An 18,156-nucleotide genomic window follows, 5' to 3' on the forward strand; every position below is an offset into this window, starting at 1 on the left:
TTCTGGCGGAATCACCATGCCAGACCTAAAGCTTTACTACAGAGCAATTGTGATAAAAACTGCATGGTACTGGTATAGAGACAGACAAGTAGACCAATGGAATAGAATTGAAGACCCAGAAATGAACCCACACACCTATGGTCACTTGATCTTCGACAAGGGAGCTAAAACCATCCAGTGGAAGAAAGACAGCATTTTCAACAATTGGTGCTGTCACAACTGGTTGTTATCGTGTAGAAGAATGCGAATCGATCCATACTTATCTCCTTGTACTAAGGTCAAATCTAAGTGGATCAAGGAACTTCACATAAAACCAGAGACACTGAAACTTATAGAGGAGAAAGTGGGGAAAAGCCTTGAAGATATGGGCACAGGGGAAAAATTCCTGAACAGAACAGCAATGGCTTGTGCTGTAAGATCGAGAATTGACAAATGGGACCTAATGAAACTCCAAAGTTTCTGCAAGGCAAAAGACACCGTCAATAAGACAAAAAGACCACCAACAGATTGGGAAAGGATCTTTACCTATCCTAAATCAGATAGGGGACTAATATCCAACATATATAAAGAACTCAAGAAGGTGGACTTCAGAAAATCAAATAACCCCATTAAAAAATGGGGCTCAGAACTGAACAAAGAATTCTCACCTGAGGAATACCGAATGGCTGAGAAACACCTGAAAAAATGTTCAACATCCTTAATCATCAGGGAAATGCAAATCAAAACAACCCTGAGATTCCACCTCACACCAGTCAGAATGGCTAAGATCAAAAATTCAGGTGACAGCAGATGCTGGCGTGGATGTGGAGAAAGAGGAACACTCCTCCATTGTTGGTGGGAGTGCAGGCTTGTACAACCACTCTGGAAATCAGTCTGGCGGTTCCTCAGAAAACTTGACATAGTACTACCGGAGGATCCAGCAATACCTCTCCTGGGCATATATCCAGAAGATGCCCCAACTGGTAAGAAGGACACATGCTCCACTATGTTCATAGCAGCCTTATTTATAATAGCCAGAAGCTGGAAAGAACCTAGATGCCCCTCAACAGAGGAATGGATACAGAAGATGTGGTACATCTACACAATGGAGTACTACTCAGCTATTAAAAAGAATGAATTTATGAAATTCCTAGCCAAATGGATGGACCTGGAGGGCATCATCCTGAGTGAGGTAACACATTCACAAAGAAACTCACACAATATGTACTCACTGATAAGTGGATATTAGCCCCAAACCTAGGATACCCAAGATATAAGATATAATTTGCTAAACACATGAAACTCAAGAAGAATGAAGACTGAAGTGTGGACACTATGCCCCTCCTTAGATTTGGGAACAAAACACCCATGGAAGGAGTTACAGAGACAAAGTTTGGAGCTGAGATGAAAGGATGGACCATGTAGAGACTGCCATATCCAGGGATCCACCCCATAATCAGCATCCAAACGCTGACACCATTGCATACACTAGCAAGATTTTTTTGAAAGGACCCAGATGTAGCTGTCTCTTGTGAGACTATGCCGGGGCCTAGCAAACACAGAAGTGGATGCTCACAGTCAGCTAATGGATGGATCATAGGGCTCCCAATGGAGGAGCTAGAGGAAGTAGCCAAGGAGCTAAAGGGATCTGCAACCCTATAGGTGGAACAACATTATGAACTAACCAGTACCCCGGAGCTCTTGACTCTAGCTGCATATATATCAAAAGATGGCCTAGTCGGCCATCACTGGAAAGAGAGGCCCATTGGACTTGCAAACTTTATATGCCCCAGTACAGGGGAACACCAGGGCCAAAAAGGGGGAGTGGGTGGGCAGGGGAGTGGGGGTGGGTGGATATGGGGGACTTTTGGCATAGCATTGGAAATGTAAATGAGCTAAATACCTAATAAAAAATGGAAAAAAAAATAGTGTTAGGGGTTGGCTCTTTTCCTATGTGATGGGTCTAAAGTTGAGCTAGCCATTAGTTGGTCGTTCTCTCAATCTCTGCACCATCTTCATCCCTGCATATCTTGTAGTTTGAAGGTTTTATGGGTGTGTTGGTGTTCCTTTCCCTCCACTGTAAGTCCTACCTTGTTACAGGAGATGGCCACTTCAAGCCCCATATCTCCTGCTAGGAGTCTCAGCTAGGGTCACCCCCAAATCTTCCCAAGAACTTCTCTCATCCCAGGATGAGAAAGAGGGGGTGGAAGATGGGAATGGGAGGAGAGCAGGGGCGGGGGATGTGACTGGGATGTAAAATTAATTAATGAAAAAAGAGAAAAGCTCACAAAATCTGTGACCTGTTTAAAAGAGTACAGAATAATTAATAGCCAATTTTCAAACCTGAAGCCTTTGTCTAACTGTTATCTTTGCTCAGGTCTTGGGAGTCAGAATGGGCCAAGTATCCCCAATAGTTTGACAGACCTAGCTGTTAATATTAGAATGTACCAACATTCCATACTTTTTGACACGTTAGGGTATATATATATATAGTGATTAGAAAATACGGTATGGAACAAAGGGAAATTCTAATGTGCTTACTGCAGAGGAACCACTAAAACACTATAATTTCATAGCATATGTGAGGGCCCAAGTTCAATTCCTGGCACCAGAAAACAAACAAGCAAGCAAAGCAAAACAAAAGAAAACAAAAACCATGGTTCTGAGTTGGTGTTGAGGAGAGCATCCTTGCATCCGACCTGTCGGTCACTAGCACAGGGTCAATACTGACTTGAAAATGGCAATTTGAAATGCGAGGATTGAAAAAGAATAAACCATGAGCTCAAGGTCATCTTTGGCAGCATCACCCCACAAGTCCAGCCCAAGCTACAGGATGCCCTGCTACAAAAAAACAAAGAACAAACAAAACAAAACAAAACAAAACCAACAAAAATTCCACAATAAATCAACATTAAAACATGAAATAAGGTAAACATAAAATAAAATAACAGAGTCAAGGAAAACTTCAGCAACGTCACCATCACTAACTAAAATATATAATTTACACCCAGACAAAGCCAAAGCACTTTTCCCTCACATCCCCTGTGAAAGCCAGAGCTGCAGAGACCATGCTTTGCCAGTCTAAGACACGATGCTCTGCTGGCACTTCAAGGCAGATTGTTTTGCAAACAGTTCATGTACTTTTTACAACCCATCCCCCTACACCACCAAAACAAAACAAAACAAAACAAAACAAAACAAAACAAAACACCAAAACCAAAAACCAAACCAAAACAACAACAAAAAAAACCAAAAACAAAAAAAAAAAACCAAAACAAAACCCTCACTTGATAACTTGATAACGGTGTTAATCTTTGTTGCTAACTGTATAATGAGGGTTTTTTTTTTTTACACTGTGTAACTCATTAGTGAACTTTAATGGGTTTAAAATGGACTCTAAGATAATTTCATATGCTAGGATGCCCTGGTCTCACTTTAATTGGGACTCAGTGGGGCCACTCATTTTTTTTAACCATTTATTTTCTACTTATTTGCTCTTTAGAATAACAAAACCCAGTTTCCCCATGCCCCATCAGTGTAAGAGGAGAATTTCCCAGTTCAGCTGCCAAGTTGCCCTCCATCTCTGTCATGAGCAATCATTAGGCCTTTACTTTCATCCTGTTCGCTCATTCCTCCAAGGATGTTACTCTCCAGCAGATTTCTGCTAAAAAAATGGGCAGAACATGGACACTGGGTTCTGAAGAGCCCCTCCTTCTTTTAAGTATCATGGCCTCTATCCTCCTCTAGGAGGGAAGAGCTAGGCTTGAAAGATTACAAACCAGGAGGCAGAGTCTCAAGCTTAGAACAAGGTCAGTTACTCTGCAAATGTGCCTGGACCATTAGTTGGTAGGCAACAATAACTACCACTCATTATTCAACTTAAGTGCCTGGTACTGTATTGGACATGAAACATATTTTACTGTATTTAATTCTCACAGGACCAAATGTAGTTGTTTCTCATCTCCACTCACATGTAAGGAAGCAGAAGTTCATGGGGTAAAGAGAGCTAAGACAGAAGATTCAGACCCAAATCTGCCTAGGACATTAGAATTTAATGTCTTTTAAATGGGAACCACTGAGGATTGCTATAGAACAGCAACAGAGATTAGTATTTACTCAGCTCAACCATTAACCTGTCTGCCTTACTCCCCCTCACTGGTGTAGAGACTGTTGATGGGAAGGAAAAGGTACAGGTACAATATCAAGATAGATAGACTTATGGATACTTTTGTCCATCTGCCCTGCAAGCCTTCCCTGACCTAGGTGAAGACTGAAGGATCTGCAGAGGAAATTAATAGGTTGTAACTAGCCATGGCAGCATGGCAGGAGAGAGCTTAACATACTAGAAAAGGCAGTAAACTTGAATTCTGCACAGTGAGTTTGCTCAGGACCTGGCTCTGCTATTTACTCATTATGTGCATGAGTCACATCAGCCAGAGCTCTAACCACCAGGCTCTCCGAATGTTAGCAACGAAATAAAGAGTACTTGTCCTTCTAGAAGGTGTGGGGGAAATCAAGTTCAGCTGCCTGCATGCAGAAAGGAAATTCAGCACTTTGACCATTTACTCTTAGCTGCTGCCTTTTGAGGATTTTTCTCTTCTGCCCCCAGCATCTCTCCTGGTCACCTATGTACCTTAAACCCGTAGTTTACCTGTCATCTTTGTTCTGTAACCACAAAACTCATCCTGTGCAAAGTATTTGGTGCATAATCCTTTCTTCCTTGCATATTGACCTCAGTGAACTTCTAATGCATTGAATACACATCACTCTACTCCAACTGGAAGGTATTTTTGTCCAAGCACCAAGCAGCAGGAGGAGGCAGCAGCGCATCTGTCTGCTAGCAGTTCTGTTATTTAAACTGCAGGAGAGTGACCTGATTTGTATTTCTTTTTAGTCCCTGTGTTCCAAACATAACCAATGATCCTTCGTCTTTGTAGGGAGGCCTTGCCCACTGACGTCTAGTCGGTGCCGCTCCTCAGCTGCAGACTAATTTATACGGTAAGGTTGTGTCCTGTGACTGAACACATGCTTAGCAGGTCACACAATCTTGGCAGAAACTTCCTAGGACCCGTTATACAACCTTCTATCCTGAGAGCTCTACAGCCTACTTTTAAGCATGAAGGCTACTATGATGACTTTTCACCAGTCTCAGAAAACCAGGCTTTTCCTGTAGCCATGAAGTCTCACTTCCTATAGAGGGTGCTTTTTGCATATGGGTCTGGTTGGTTCAACAACTGGATAGAGCTGGGACCCCTGATTGGTTTATTCCATTTAGCCTATTTCTGTGTCCATTGGATGAGGTCCCACTTGCAACATACCCCAAATTTGAGCAGTGTATAAACAGAAATACTTGAGAATTCACACCCATAGAATGTCTACAACTAAACATCCCATGGACTGCTTCTTAGCAATGTCAATTTCAGATGTGCTACATTGCTATATTCTGGACCTTAATTACAAGAGCAAGTAGAATGGAAATTCTCTTCCATGTGTCCTCTTCTCTCTCTCTCTCTCTCTCTCTCTCTCTCTCTCTCTCTCTCTCTCTCTCTCTCTCTCTCTCTCTCTCTCTCTCTCTTTCTCTCTCTCTCTCTCTCCCTATCTTTAGGCCAGCAGGATAAAATACAGCAATGGAATCCCCATTGCAGGTACAAGCACTGATCAACTTTAGTTTCCTGACCCAGACACAAAGTTAGATGAAGTAGCTCGAGAAACCAGATTCTTAGGGTCAGCATCCTAACTGCTCACTGCTGGACATTTCCAATTCCTTTGCAACAGAAGCTCTAAATTCACAGTTAATGGGCTACCTGGTGGCTAAATGCAATTTTCAAGCTTCATTTTCTTCCTGAGTAAGAGAAAGAGAACTGGATGCGATATCTGGCTCTGTAGTAAATAGGTCCATTTTTTGCCCCTTCAAGACAAAGTATAGTAATAGATTTCTTTGGGAAACTCTCCTTTTTAGTTCTAGAAGAGCAGTCAAGAAAATGCCTCATTGTGAGGAACTACTTTAGACCCAGGCATCACTGAAAAAAATGGGGGGTGTGTGTAAATAGCTAGGTTCTGATGACAGGTTTGTTCGGTATTTCTAAGCCCTTCTGGGTAAATGAGCACACATATTTCAGTTCCAAATAGTCACACCTTTCCAATGACACGTGTATCCTCAGCTTCAGAAACACAACCCCCCACAGATGAACTATCCCAGAGGGACGAACGCTGTGGGCCCCAGAAGGCACTTCCAAATCTCAGATTGCCTGTGTCTATGGGTTTCGCTGAATGAACTCAGAACCAGCTCAGCCGCGGTGGCTTGTGCTCAGTGCATTCGAGAGACTGTATATATACCTCTTAGCCACCAGGGCAGGGTGTCAAGTATCAGGAAAGTGACACACTTCAATGAAAGCTAATATGGGCAGTCTGGTTCCCTCTGGCATCCACAAGCTAGCTGACTCATAGTTTTGCTTCTGGCCAAGGACTAAATAATGACAGGCCAAGTGTGGCCAGATTCCCTTGTGTGCCAGGGAGTCCCGACCTCACCTCATGGCCTGCTATAACAGCAAACAATTATGGAAAATCCTGGCATCAGTCACCAGAGAGCTTGCCTGACTCTGCCACATAGGAGGTAGGGAAGGTGGAGGCTAAACTATTGACACATTTTTTTTTATTATTAAATGTTTAGAGCTACAAGCAGTGATAGCTGCAAATTTCCTATTGAGAATGCACACAGAAGCTCATCTGTTCATATAATTCCGCTAATCAAGTAAACTGTTGTACATAGTGGGTATTAAAAAGGGTAAGCTTCATGGTTCAGAGTAGAGGTTTAAGGCTCAAGATGTAACCTACTTTGTGGTTCCCTGACTTGCTTACTATATCCCTGAGTCTGGAGGGCAGGGGAGCCCTAAAGTGTGCGCTTGATGTTCAGGTATCTAGAAATGATGAAGCTGTAGCCATCTTTGCCTTCTCACACCTGAGGCCAAAGAGTAGGTAGAATAGCAACAGACTGTAGAGACAGAGGACAGCAGGCCTCAGTGTTTCAGGAGAAAATGACAACCATGCAGAGAAGACAAATGTGCCCTTTCTAGAGAGAAGCAAGGCAAAAGGTTTCGTGGATTTAGTCATTCCTCAGACTTTTCTTGAAACCTCAAAGAGGAAAAGACATTGGGACATTGACAGAAAACAAATCTGTCTCTATGTGGATAAAAATAAAAAACAGGATAGTGTGATGAGAGTTTCAGGGGGAGTTATTATCAATCTCTGCTAAAGTCTCCTGCTCCCTCATTCTCTAGGAGATATTGGCCTTGGAAGGAGCACCCGATGTTCTCATAAGCACCTTATAATGTAAGAATGGACTGGCAAGAAGAGAAAAGTTGCAATGGGATATTTTTAAACCCAGATATTCCCACACTAAAAACACCCTACCCCCGCCCCTTTCTTTTAACAAGTCAACTAAGTTTCCAGATAGAATGCCAGGGTTATATTATATTTGATGTACATTGAATAGAGATTTCCTCAGCCACTACATACAACACATGAATGTTTGTAGAGAGCAAAGATGGTGGGAGCTGCAGATCTCTGCAGCAGACAGACTCTGGACTTTGCAGCATTCTCTGAGTATTTAGTGGGAGTCTGTCCCTTGGTCAGTAGCACTGCTCTGGGGAATTGGGCTGGCTTCTTTCACTGGCAGTGGTAGAAGAGATAATAAGGCACTTCTGGTTTCTGGGGAACCAGATAATGATGCTAATGTGGCAACCTCCATTGGTTGCTCACACTGACAAAGCAATCACTTTTGTGGAAGCCTCACTAGGGGAACATTCAATTTTCAAGGGGGAAGGAGAGAAACTGGGGTGTGAAAACGGCTATGTGGGCAGTGAGCAGTCACTGGGGAATACCCACAGGACACGAGAATGAAAGTTATAACAAGAAGATAGAGACTTGAAAGGTCTCCAGATAACTCCAAATATGGTTTCCTGTTGGCCTGATCTGACCATGTAGATCATGGGCTTGGTGACTTCATTCCATTCTCTGACCCTGGTTGCTGGCAGGTGGAACTCTTGGGGATCCTGTCATATGTGGTAGAAGAGCTGAATTCTCTGGGGCCCTCAGGAAGGAAAGAGAAAGCACAGAGTTAAGATTTATAGGCATATGAACATCGGGAAGTGTTACCAGGACCTTAGCCAATGTGATGAGGGTCAAAGGAGAAGAAACAAGGAAGGGAAGAGGCATGGCAAGCTAGGAAGGGTGACAACAAAAGAGAACAATGGAGAAGGAGCAAGGACCATGCACAGTTCAGAGAGAAATAAGGTCCAAGATAAGATTTCACTAAAGGCAAAGAATGGATCATAGCTCATAATCTATCCTACAAACTTGGACCCTGGAACCAGAGGCTTTCTGGAGTCCCCTGTAGTACACCTGACAACAGAGAGTCTTCTGAACTTGGGCTAATAAGGGTCTCCTTGCCTCTAGCACCGAAGCCACCTGCTGCCAGTTCTCAAGGAGCACAAGAGAAAATGAGGCCGAGGACAACCCTAGAGCACACTGGTGTCAAAAGAGCCCAAAGATAAACATTTGGACACTGGGGCATAGGACAAGATTCATGGGCTTCCCCTCAAGGCCACTTCCTATCCTCCAACCCCAGTACACCAGCTGGTTGCTAGGGACTTAGGCTCAAGGGTTGTGGGGAAGAGGTAGCTGGATGGAAGCAGTTGAGTCTTGGCCCAGCCTTCATCTGTCTTGAACTGTATGTGTAAATTCCACAGCAGCACATAATTTATTCCTGCTGCCACGTTTGATGTCATGAGGAATTAGAAGGTTAAAGCAACAAACTAACATGTACTGATCATTCACACCAACAGCCAGCCCTGGTGTTAAGTACTCTGCATGCCTTATTTTTGTCTCCATTTTAAGAGATAAGAAATGGAGGTTAGGAATATTAATATTTTGCTACAATGGGTCAAAGACATAAGCTGCTAAGAAGAAGAAGGGCTGGGATTCAAGCTAGGCTTAGATTGACCCCATACATGTCCCCTTCCTACTTCTGCCCTGTCACCTGTGAATTATGTTCTTCTGAAAAGTGCTGGTGAGTTCTGCCCACTATGCTTTTCTCTCTGTCCACTGCCAAAAGACAGGCAGAGTGTGCTACTGAGAAACAATAATGAAAGATGTATACAAGTGAGCTGAGGAGATGGAAAGAGAACTGGACCTTTTAACAATCCGATGATCATATTTTATTTGTCTTTAATGAACAGAGAACAAGGTTGGCATTCTTAAGGCAAAAGTAGACCTTAGTGAATCATGCCAAGGAGGAAGAGAAGCTGGGAGTTCCCTTGGTAGAGATGGGGTTGCCTTTTTTTGTATGTTGCTGTGAGAACCCACACAGGATCTGGATAGGTAGGGAGATACCACACTTTTGTGAAATCTCTTTGGGAACAGTTCAGCTACATTTACATTACAGAAGATTTGATTATGTGAAGGCAAAGATGACTCTCCATTGCTCTAATGGTATTGGGATGCCTGTGCACATGGTTGGGACAAGACACAATGAATACTCTGCTACCATCCCGTCTCAGGGGCACACCCATACTCTGGCTCTGTTGGAGGGCCACCCACCGCTCCTGCAGCAATGGGCACAGTGTTCTTCCAGGCTCTGGAAAATTTTAGACTTAACACATCTGGGAACTCTCACCTCTGTACACGGCATCGCTGCCCCTGACCCCTTAGTTCTTACCCTGCCTATTTAACTGCCAGTGTGGATATGGGATAGACACTTCCAGCGAAGTGGAGAAAGTGAGTAGAGAACAATTGTTTTCTAACACATTGGAGATGCGAAGGGCAACGCTATGGAAACATCTTTCCTTTTCCTGTATCATTGATGCTGCAGCATCAATGAAAGCAGCATCCAAATACTTCCTCTACCCAATCAGAAGAAAAGTGTGTTCAGTCTTGCCTAGAGGACAAGGTTCAAAAAGGCTGGAAGGATGGTTTTGAGGAAGCCTACATGCTAACCAGACAAAAAGGAACCTGTTTGTGGTAGAAGAGGGTATAGATTGAGCACAGAAGCCTGATATCCAACTTGCTGGGTCATTTCCCTGCCTGGGTAGTGTTTTTAAAATGTTCCTGGAAGCATCTGTCTTTCTCAAATGTGTTCCAGGATATTCTTCCCCATGACCAGGATTCTGGGATCCCCATTTCTGCTCTGCCTCTGCATCATTCTTCATAATGCCCTGGCTCCTCCCTTCTTCCTACTGATGCTCTTCAATCTTGCTTTTTTTGTTTAGGACACATGAACTGGAACTGTAAGACCTTAAGGCCTCTGCAAAGAACTATTGGTAAGCAGACTCTCAGAGTGTTGCTCTTTGGAGACAGGGTCAAATCAACCAGGGATAATAGAAGAAGAAAGGTAAGGGACTAGAACAGAAAAGCATCTACTTACGCCAGAGCAAATGCTACCAATGCACCAACCACTACTACAAAGTCCAGGATGTTCCAGAGGTCTCTGAAGTATGATCCATCCTGCAGGATCAAGCCTTGGTCTATCATCTGCAGGACAAGGGTTTGAACCGTCATAGATTAGACTCCTGGTGTAATTAACACCTACACCTAGCTTCCCTTCCCAGGGCTCTACTGCCACTGTCTCCATAGATATGATGGTTTGAATGAAAATGACCCCCATAGGCTCATAGGGAGTAGCCCTATTAGAAGGTAGGACAATTTTGAAGTAGGCATGGTCTTGTTGGAGGAAGGGTATTGCTGGAGGAAGTCTCAGATGCTCAAGCCAGTCTCAGTCTCTCTCTCTTCCTGCTGCCTGTAGATTCAAATCTAGAACTCTCAGCTACTTCTTCAGCACCATGTCTGCCTGCATGCCACTGTGCTTCCTGCCATTATGACAATGGAATAGCCTCTTAACTGTAAGCTAGTCCCAATTAAATGTTTACCTTTATACGAATTGCTGTGTGTGTGTGTCTTCATAGCAATAGAAACCCTAAGTAAGACAATAGCCAAACTCAGAACCTGAGGAGTAAGGAGAGTATCCAGCAAACTCTGGATAATGATGAGGTCTGAAACCTCTTCTCATAATCACATAATATCTCCAGTGAACAGTGAGGACTCAGACCCCTTCTCAAAGTCATATAGGGTTTAAGCAGATTTCTCTGCCATTACAGAATCCCATTTAACCTCCCGCTCCTCTATGTTCCAGAGCTCCAAACACTGCCACACCTGTATGGATGGGTAGAAACCCCAGACAGGTTAAACTTGGAATGAGAAAGTTCTGTTGGGATGCTCAGAGTCTAGAGGGGAGAGGATGTTAGATGGAGTCTGGAGTTAGATGGAGTCTGGAAAGACATCTCCCTAAACCATTGCCAGACACGTTCTCTGAATAAGAAGGGAAGTGCCTGTGCAGAACTACACCACACTCAAGCTGTATGCTCACCTACTACCTGCCTCCTGTTCAGGCCATGACAAGAGAGCTACATTATTTAATCACATCCACACAGCCATGGCCTACTGAGAACACTGAGGTGAGAGAGGGCTTGGAGAAACTCTCTTGGTATTGTCATAGACGAGGAGATTGCATTATTGGGAAAGTACCCTAAACTAAAGGAGCTGACCATTGATACAACTGAAATTCAGAGTCCATGTTTTCTCTGGAAACTTTTACCTTTATAACCATCTCAAAGGTAAACACTCCTGTGAAAACATAGTCGAAATATCTCAGGACCTGGAAGACACACATGAACGAGACAAAGAAGACCGTGTAAGGTCACTGAGCTCTATGCATACCTGCCCCCTGACCCATTCCATCCTGCATGACCCTGTCTCCCAAAAACTCCCACACCAGAACACAGAGAGGGATTTTTTCATACTATCAATAGCAGGCTAAAAAGGGAAAACAAGAAAAAAGGGACCAGAGAGCCTGCTTGAGCCACGTGGGCCAGAAGCTATTCCCCCCCTTTGACCATAACTTAACTTCTAGGGTCTGAATTGTTCCCCATAAAACTTTCTCTCCAGACCTGTGGGGTTCCCAGGAGATAAGTCAATGACTTGTGGTAGACCCACAGTCCCCCTGCATCCACACACATCACTTATGGTTCTATGTTATAGCCTACATCCAGACCTTCCAATAGCAGCCGAACCCTCTCAGAAGCCTAGCTAGTTCTGGGTGTCAAGCCTGCTTCTGCAGCTTAAAAATAGTGGTGTGGTTGTGGGTGTGGGAAATGGCTCATACTTGTCTCTGAGGAATAAGCACAACTTCTCTATCTTTTTTCATTCCCAGAAACCTTCCTGTTAGCCTATCTTGATTCTCCTCTGATGTTGGAGGGAGCGGCTCTGGATAGAAAAGATCCCAGGGCATCAACAATATTGGCAAATCCCGCCCCCCCCCCAACCGTGTACCCACTTTGTTACGCTCCGAGTTAGTTAGTACAGGGTCCTCGGCTGCCAGGGCAATGCTGCTGGCCGCAATCACCAAGAGAATGCACATTTCAAAGTAGCGTAGGTTCACAATGTAGTGGCAGGCCCTGCGGATCCTGTGGATGAGAAAAGCCTCTTGAGCTCACCCTGTTGAGCTGGCCCTACATCGTTCCCATGCCTGCCCCTCATACTTCTCATAAGCCTACATTGGCCTCTTCCAGCTAGCCAGGCCCTTGACAAAGGAAGCCACCAGGGAGAGCAATTTAATTTCTCAAGCACCACCCCTTGATTCCAGGCCCTGGTGGAGAAAGGTAATCAGATTGGTTAGAGGCTATGTCACGAAAGCCAAGATTCATTATCTGCACACATGAGTGAGCCGTGAGGAACAGCCACGTGAGACTACGCAATCCCCAGCGGCATGTGATGTCCTCTGATGCATCTTGGTGTCTTCTCCCTTAAGCAATGAAACCAGGACCTGCCTAGGAAATCATAAAGAACCAAGAAACACAAGAAACAAATGCCCTGATGAGGATGTTTCTATGGCTTCCTGATTATTCTGATGGAAATATCTTTATTCTATACTACAACTTTTGATGATCTGGCATCTTAACCCGGCTTCCTCCCATCCCACAGATGTGCCTGAACCCTGCCCACATGGCCACAGAAGGTCGCTTTCCTGTCTCAGAAGCCAATCTATATGCCAATTATAGGGCACAAGGCTCACACCCTTTTCTTAGTTCCATATTTCTTGAACCTAACATTCTAGATTCTTCTCTAACACACCTTCTTCATTCCTCTACCTCTGCCCTGGGAGAGGAAACTCTTTCCAAAACTCCATATGCAGAACAGAGGTATCAAACCTTTAAACTCCAGTAGATGTTTGACCATCTTAGGGTCCATAGTGTTTCCTCTTCTAGAATATCTGTAGACATCCTCAAGGAGACTGCCTTCATTTTCCTTATTCTAACTGCTGATCAAAGAGCAAGGAAGGGTCTTTTCCTGTGATATTTCTCCTGTATTCTGTCTTTAGTTACCGTGGGAACTATGGACACAGAGATGAGAGGCTGTTCAACTTAATGCCCTACCTTACTTATTGGGCTCCAAATATTTCCCTTTCTAGCTACTCTCTGCCAGGAGGACTCAGGAAGATAACAGGGCTCCCTACTTCCTCTCCATCATCCCAGTCTGGCTCAAATACTGGCTCTCTCTCCTAGTACCATAGTGGGATGCAACAGGAGCATAGCTCACGGGTTAGTGGTGCTGAAGATGAACATAGAGCTATGGGGCACCATGGCTTTTCCAGTCTCTCGCTTCTCCTTCTTCTGCTTCTTCTTCTTCTCTACCTCTTCTTCTTCCTCTTTAGTCTCTGCCTCCTTCAAGGGACTGGCTTCTCCATCCGTCTTGTTGCTAACTGCAAGCAGAAAGGTTTTAATCTTCAGAAACCCGCAGACAGGTGTGCTTTTTCATTTCAGTTGGGAACAGAATGGATAGGATAGGAAGGGGATGCCAAAGATGATCTGGGAAGGTACCCTGACAGCATCAGTCCTCCAAATGAGGACTCCTCCCCAGAGGAGGACTACCTCAAGTCTTCCACTTCTTATCCCTACCCATACCCACGTTACATACTACAGCCTTTTGTGTCATAGAAGTAAGAACCATAGCTTCCCTTTTATTGCTGGACTTTTGTAGTGTCGGAAACAGCACACCACTGCAGCTACCAAGCTTTCACAATTCAGAAATTATGTCTCGACTCCACATTCTTTTTCAGCTCATCCACTGAACTTTAATTTTCATATTAACCACACCTAAGTGGTATACACTATTATTCCTATTATACAGATTAAAAAAAAACACAAAACACCTGAAGTTCAGAGTCTACATGCCTTCCCTAAGGTCATACAGCTAATCTGAAATCCTATACACCTTCAGAAGATCTCTGCAGTGGAAGATTTCAAGAAACCATTACTCTCGGCATACGGCTTCTCTGGCTGTACCTTCTCCAGCACGATGAATATAGAAATGGAAATGTAATATTCATGTGAATATATGCCTGTGACTGCGTTCCAGTGCTGGGGGGGAAGAAGCAGACAGGGGTCACGTAGCAATGTCAGGTGGCTACTTTCTGTTTCTGTGCTCAAGTAGGAGGTGGGGGGGAAGAAAGCTGTCAGTGTGGAGAGAAAGCCTGGGGAACCACCCCACCCCCACGTCCCTATGGCCAAGAAGTGGCACTACCCTGAGACTCATGGTACCTTTATGGTCCTGGCCCATGTTGGGACCTTCTAATAGCTAAGTACCTAAAATCTTCCTATCGCATACTGTACTGTGATGCAGGATCCACACCAGCCCTAGCGTGAAAACAGAGAGATGGTGAAGCTAATGTTGTTTCTTATAAAAAGAGGCTCCAAAGCACTTCTTATTTTATAAAAGTACAAAATCAGACAGACATTAAAAGTGACTGTGGACCTGCAATCCTGAAACATGCCCCAGTCCACCCCAGCAAGCACGGGGCATGGGAGATTTACAATTTTTTAAAGCTGATCTGTTGTTTCAGAGGGCAGATGATTTGAAGCAAGAGTGGAAGGGAAGCAGAGGTAGAGAGGCAGAAAGGGAGACGAGGAGACTGTCACAGGACAGAAGATGGAAAGAGAAGGAAAACACACACTGATAGAACCCCATGACCATAACCTGTGATCACAGGACAGCAGCGAGATTAATGCAGAGATGGGTGTAGGGGCAGGGATAGCCTGTGGATGAATGCAAGGATAGGGTAGGGGGCAGATTATAGGGTGTGGGATTAATGCAAGGGTGACATGTGGGGATAAGAATAAAGGGAATGAGTAAAAAGGGAAGAGGTGCAGGGTTCAAGTCAGAATGAGGAATGGGATTAAAGCAGGGAAGGGATTTAGGGCTGGGGCAGAGATTAGGTACAAGGCAGTGATTAGGGTAAGGCAATACAGGAACTGGACATAGGATTGATGTCATCATGGAATATGTGGTCAGGGTGAGGACAGGGATAACATGAATGCAAGAGAGAAATGTGGTCCAGGAAAAGGTGGGTACTGGCCCAGTAAGGTAGTAGGTTAAATGCTTTCCCCTTGAGTTTTCTGTCAGTGTTTCGAGATTAACCTCTGCATGAAAGAGTCTTGATGGGAAAGTGTGACTGAGAGCTCCTAGGAGAGAGAGAGAATTGATAGGAATAATAGAGTCAGGAAATGTTAGCGCAGGGATGATCTCAGGGGAATCTATTATAGGTGGCACCGAGGCCTCCAAAGATGCAGGCCTTTAGAGCAGAACAGTAACCATAGCAACACCTATCTGCTAGTCTACCCCAGGATATCTCCTAGTTCTCCCAGAGGTCACAAGGATGCCATCTGGTTACACCAGGACGCAACTGCCTATAAGCTCACATGTAACCACTTTGAAGACTCATAGGACCAAGTTCTACAGGATAAAAAAAAAAATACAGTTGCGGGAAGTCTAACTCTGTAGGAGAACACTGTCTCAAGACTGTGAAAAATGTTTTAGTCCTGTTGGAGTGCCTTTCTATTATTTGTTAGAGCTTTAGTAGAGGGGCCCCAGAGCCAGCTGTCTTCAGCTCCAGTTGGGTGGGAGGGGGTGACAGAACAGGGACTGTGCTCACTGTTCACCACTGTCGAGTCCACCAAGGGGTCCACATCAGGGATGGCGACCGTGACACTGGTGCTCTCCGTGGTAGCCTTGTCCATGTTGGCTGTCATGCAGGAGAGATCCGGTTCACTCTGGCTAATGCCCCGGCCCACATCCAGCTGTACGTCCCCAAGAAGGGCTTGTTCACTGCTGCCTTCAGCCTCCTGCTCTGTCAGAGCTGCATCCTTCCCCACTTCCAGCTCAGGTTGGGGCTGGACTAGAGGTGTTTCTGCTTCATCAAGAGCCCCTACCAGTCCAGAGCCCCTGGGGACCATCAGACTGTTGGTCCTGAGAATAAAGACCAAGAGATGGTTATGTTTCAGAAGCTGTTCTAGAGTGGCGGATGCACCTGGCTAAAAGGAAAGGGAGAAGGAACAGGAGCAGGCCTGACAGCATATTCTATCTTCCATCTGCATCCAGACACAGTGAGGCAAACACTCATGGGCCATGCTCACTGACTGATTCCCATCTATCCATCTATCCAGGCTCCACTCTCAGCCGAGCTGCTCTGGAATAGAACATTGTTTCCGCAGGGGTTAGGTTGCCTGTTAAATTAAGCCGTGACTTTTAGATGGTGTTTAGGCATCATCTCTATCTTATAAAAGGGAAAACGGAGGCCCATATAGGTTTCCATCACAGAATTCCTCACAGAAACCTGAACTACATCTCTTCAGTGCCCTCCTGGGACTCCTTTACCTCCTTAAGTCCTGGGTTCTCTCCTCTTCGTGGATGGTCGGCTCTTTGCTCCTGTGGCTGCTGTGAGGCTCATGTTCCTTCTCCCCCTCAACGGACACCCCTTCATCCAGACTCCGCTCCTGGCTGGCAGACCTGCTTCGGGATGCAGAGGCAGAGTCCTTGCCCTCAGTCCTGACTCGGCGATGCCGGCTTCGCCTCTGACTCTGCCTGTGCCTGGCCCGGTCCTCAAAAGTCACCACAGTCTCTCCTCCCCCAGCCTCCTGCTGGATTGGGTCACAGTTTCCATGACAGGATCTAGGCAGCCACGGTGGCTCCCGTTTGCCCAAGGACAAGGGGCTCCTCTGGTTGTCCAGGGCGCTAGTCAGGCCCCCTATGTCCCCCTTGAGGGAGCCCCCACGACTGATGCGTTCTTCTTCACACTTTTCAAGACCCAGACCTAGGGCTAGGCCCTCAATGGGCCTGGGCCTCCGATAAAGGCTGGGGTGAGCATTGAGGGGGTTGAGAGGACTCAGTGGGTTGAGTGGATTGAGGGGGTTCATTGGCGGGGCCTCCTCTTTGTTGAGGGCTTCTTGGCTAGACATTTGCATGTGCCTCCTCAGCTGGCTGGTGCGTTGTTCCCACACAGACATGTGGTGCCGGCGCCTCCGCTCCCTCCTGACAAAGAAGAAAGGGCAAGGGCTGCAGTTAGAACCTGGTAGCACATGTAGAAGTCAGAGATGGCAGCTTTACAGGGGCCATGGTGAGCAGGGGTCATGATGAAGGAGCTAATGGGAGGATCTCAGACAAGAAGCACAGAGATGCCAGGGGCAGAGTGGCTACACAGAAGAAAGTTGTCAGACCAGTACCTCCAAGTCCTGTATAGGGTATCTTTCACTTCAGTCCCTGCCTCTACAGTGCAATAGCCATTTGGTAAGGATGGGTCAGCCCAAGACTGAGCCTAGTGTCCCCAAGACCAGCGAGCAGTAAAAAGACTCACCAGCCATCCCTCCCCAGTACTCCTTTGATTAAGGGTATCAGCTGGGGTCTCTTATGTACCCACAAATGACCCTTCCTTCAAGGTCAGAAATTCTCCTCCTCTTTCCATCCAGATTTTAGCCTGGAATATCAGGGGCTGAGATGCACCATATTCAGAGACCAACAAAGATACTGACCATGGCAAGCAGCCACTATATTCTAACAATGGCAGCATCCCAGGAAAGGTAGGGAGATTGTGGGCTCCTAAAGCAACAGCTAATGAAACCCACAAAAGACTATATTCAGAGACCACCAGCAGTCGACGCCCCAACTAACTGTGGAGCATTTCAGCTCAGAGGCCCAATGAGCATTCACAAGGCAGCAGGAACACACAAACATGACACACAGAACGCAGGCGTGGGCTCCTCAGCTGGAAGGGCAGACACCCACTCCTTCCCTCAC

General features: G+C 45.5%; 1 protein-coding gene across 23 annotated transcripts in view; it reads right to left on the bottom strand.

The window, feature by feature from the left end:
• The window catches only part of Cacna1e (calcium channel, voltage-dependent, R type, alpha 1E subunit), a 493,980-nt gene that overhangs the window by 64,514 nt on the left and 411,310 nt on the right, over window positions 1-18,156 (bottom strand). For all 23 annotated transcript variants that reach the window (XM_030243929.1, XM_017312578.2, XM_017312848.1 and 20 more), the window contains 6 exons: window positions 16,741-17,394; window positions 16,019-16,332; window positions 13,627-13,789; window positions 12,365-12,494; window positions 11,627-11,686; window positions 10,400-10,506 (listed from right to left, as the gene is read on the bottom strand). In XM_030243929.1, the coding sequence (XP_030099789.1) occupies window positions 10,400-10,506; window positions 11,627-11,686; window positions 12,365-12,494; window positions 13,627-13,789; window positions 16,019-16,332; window positions 16,741-17,394 (1,428 nt within the window). The remainder of the gene's footprint in view (window positions 1-10,399; window positions 10,507-11,626; window positions 11,687-12,364; window positions 12,495-13,626; window positions 13,790-16,018; window positions 16,333-16,740; window positions 17,395-18,156) is intronic.

This window comes from Mus musculus, chromosome 1 (genome assembly GCF_000001635.26).
Source record: "Mus musculus strain C57BL/6J chromosome 1, GRCm38.p6 C57BL/6J".
In the NCBI taxonomy this organism is placed as follows: Eukaryota; Metazoa; Chordata; class Mammalia; order Rodentia; family Muridae; genus Mus; species Mus musculus.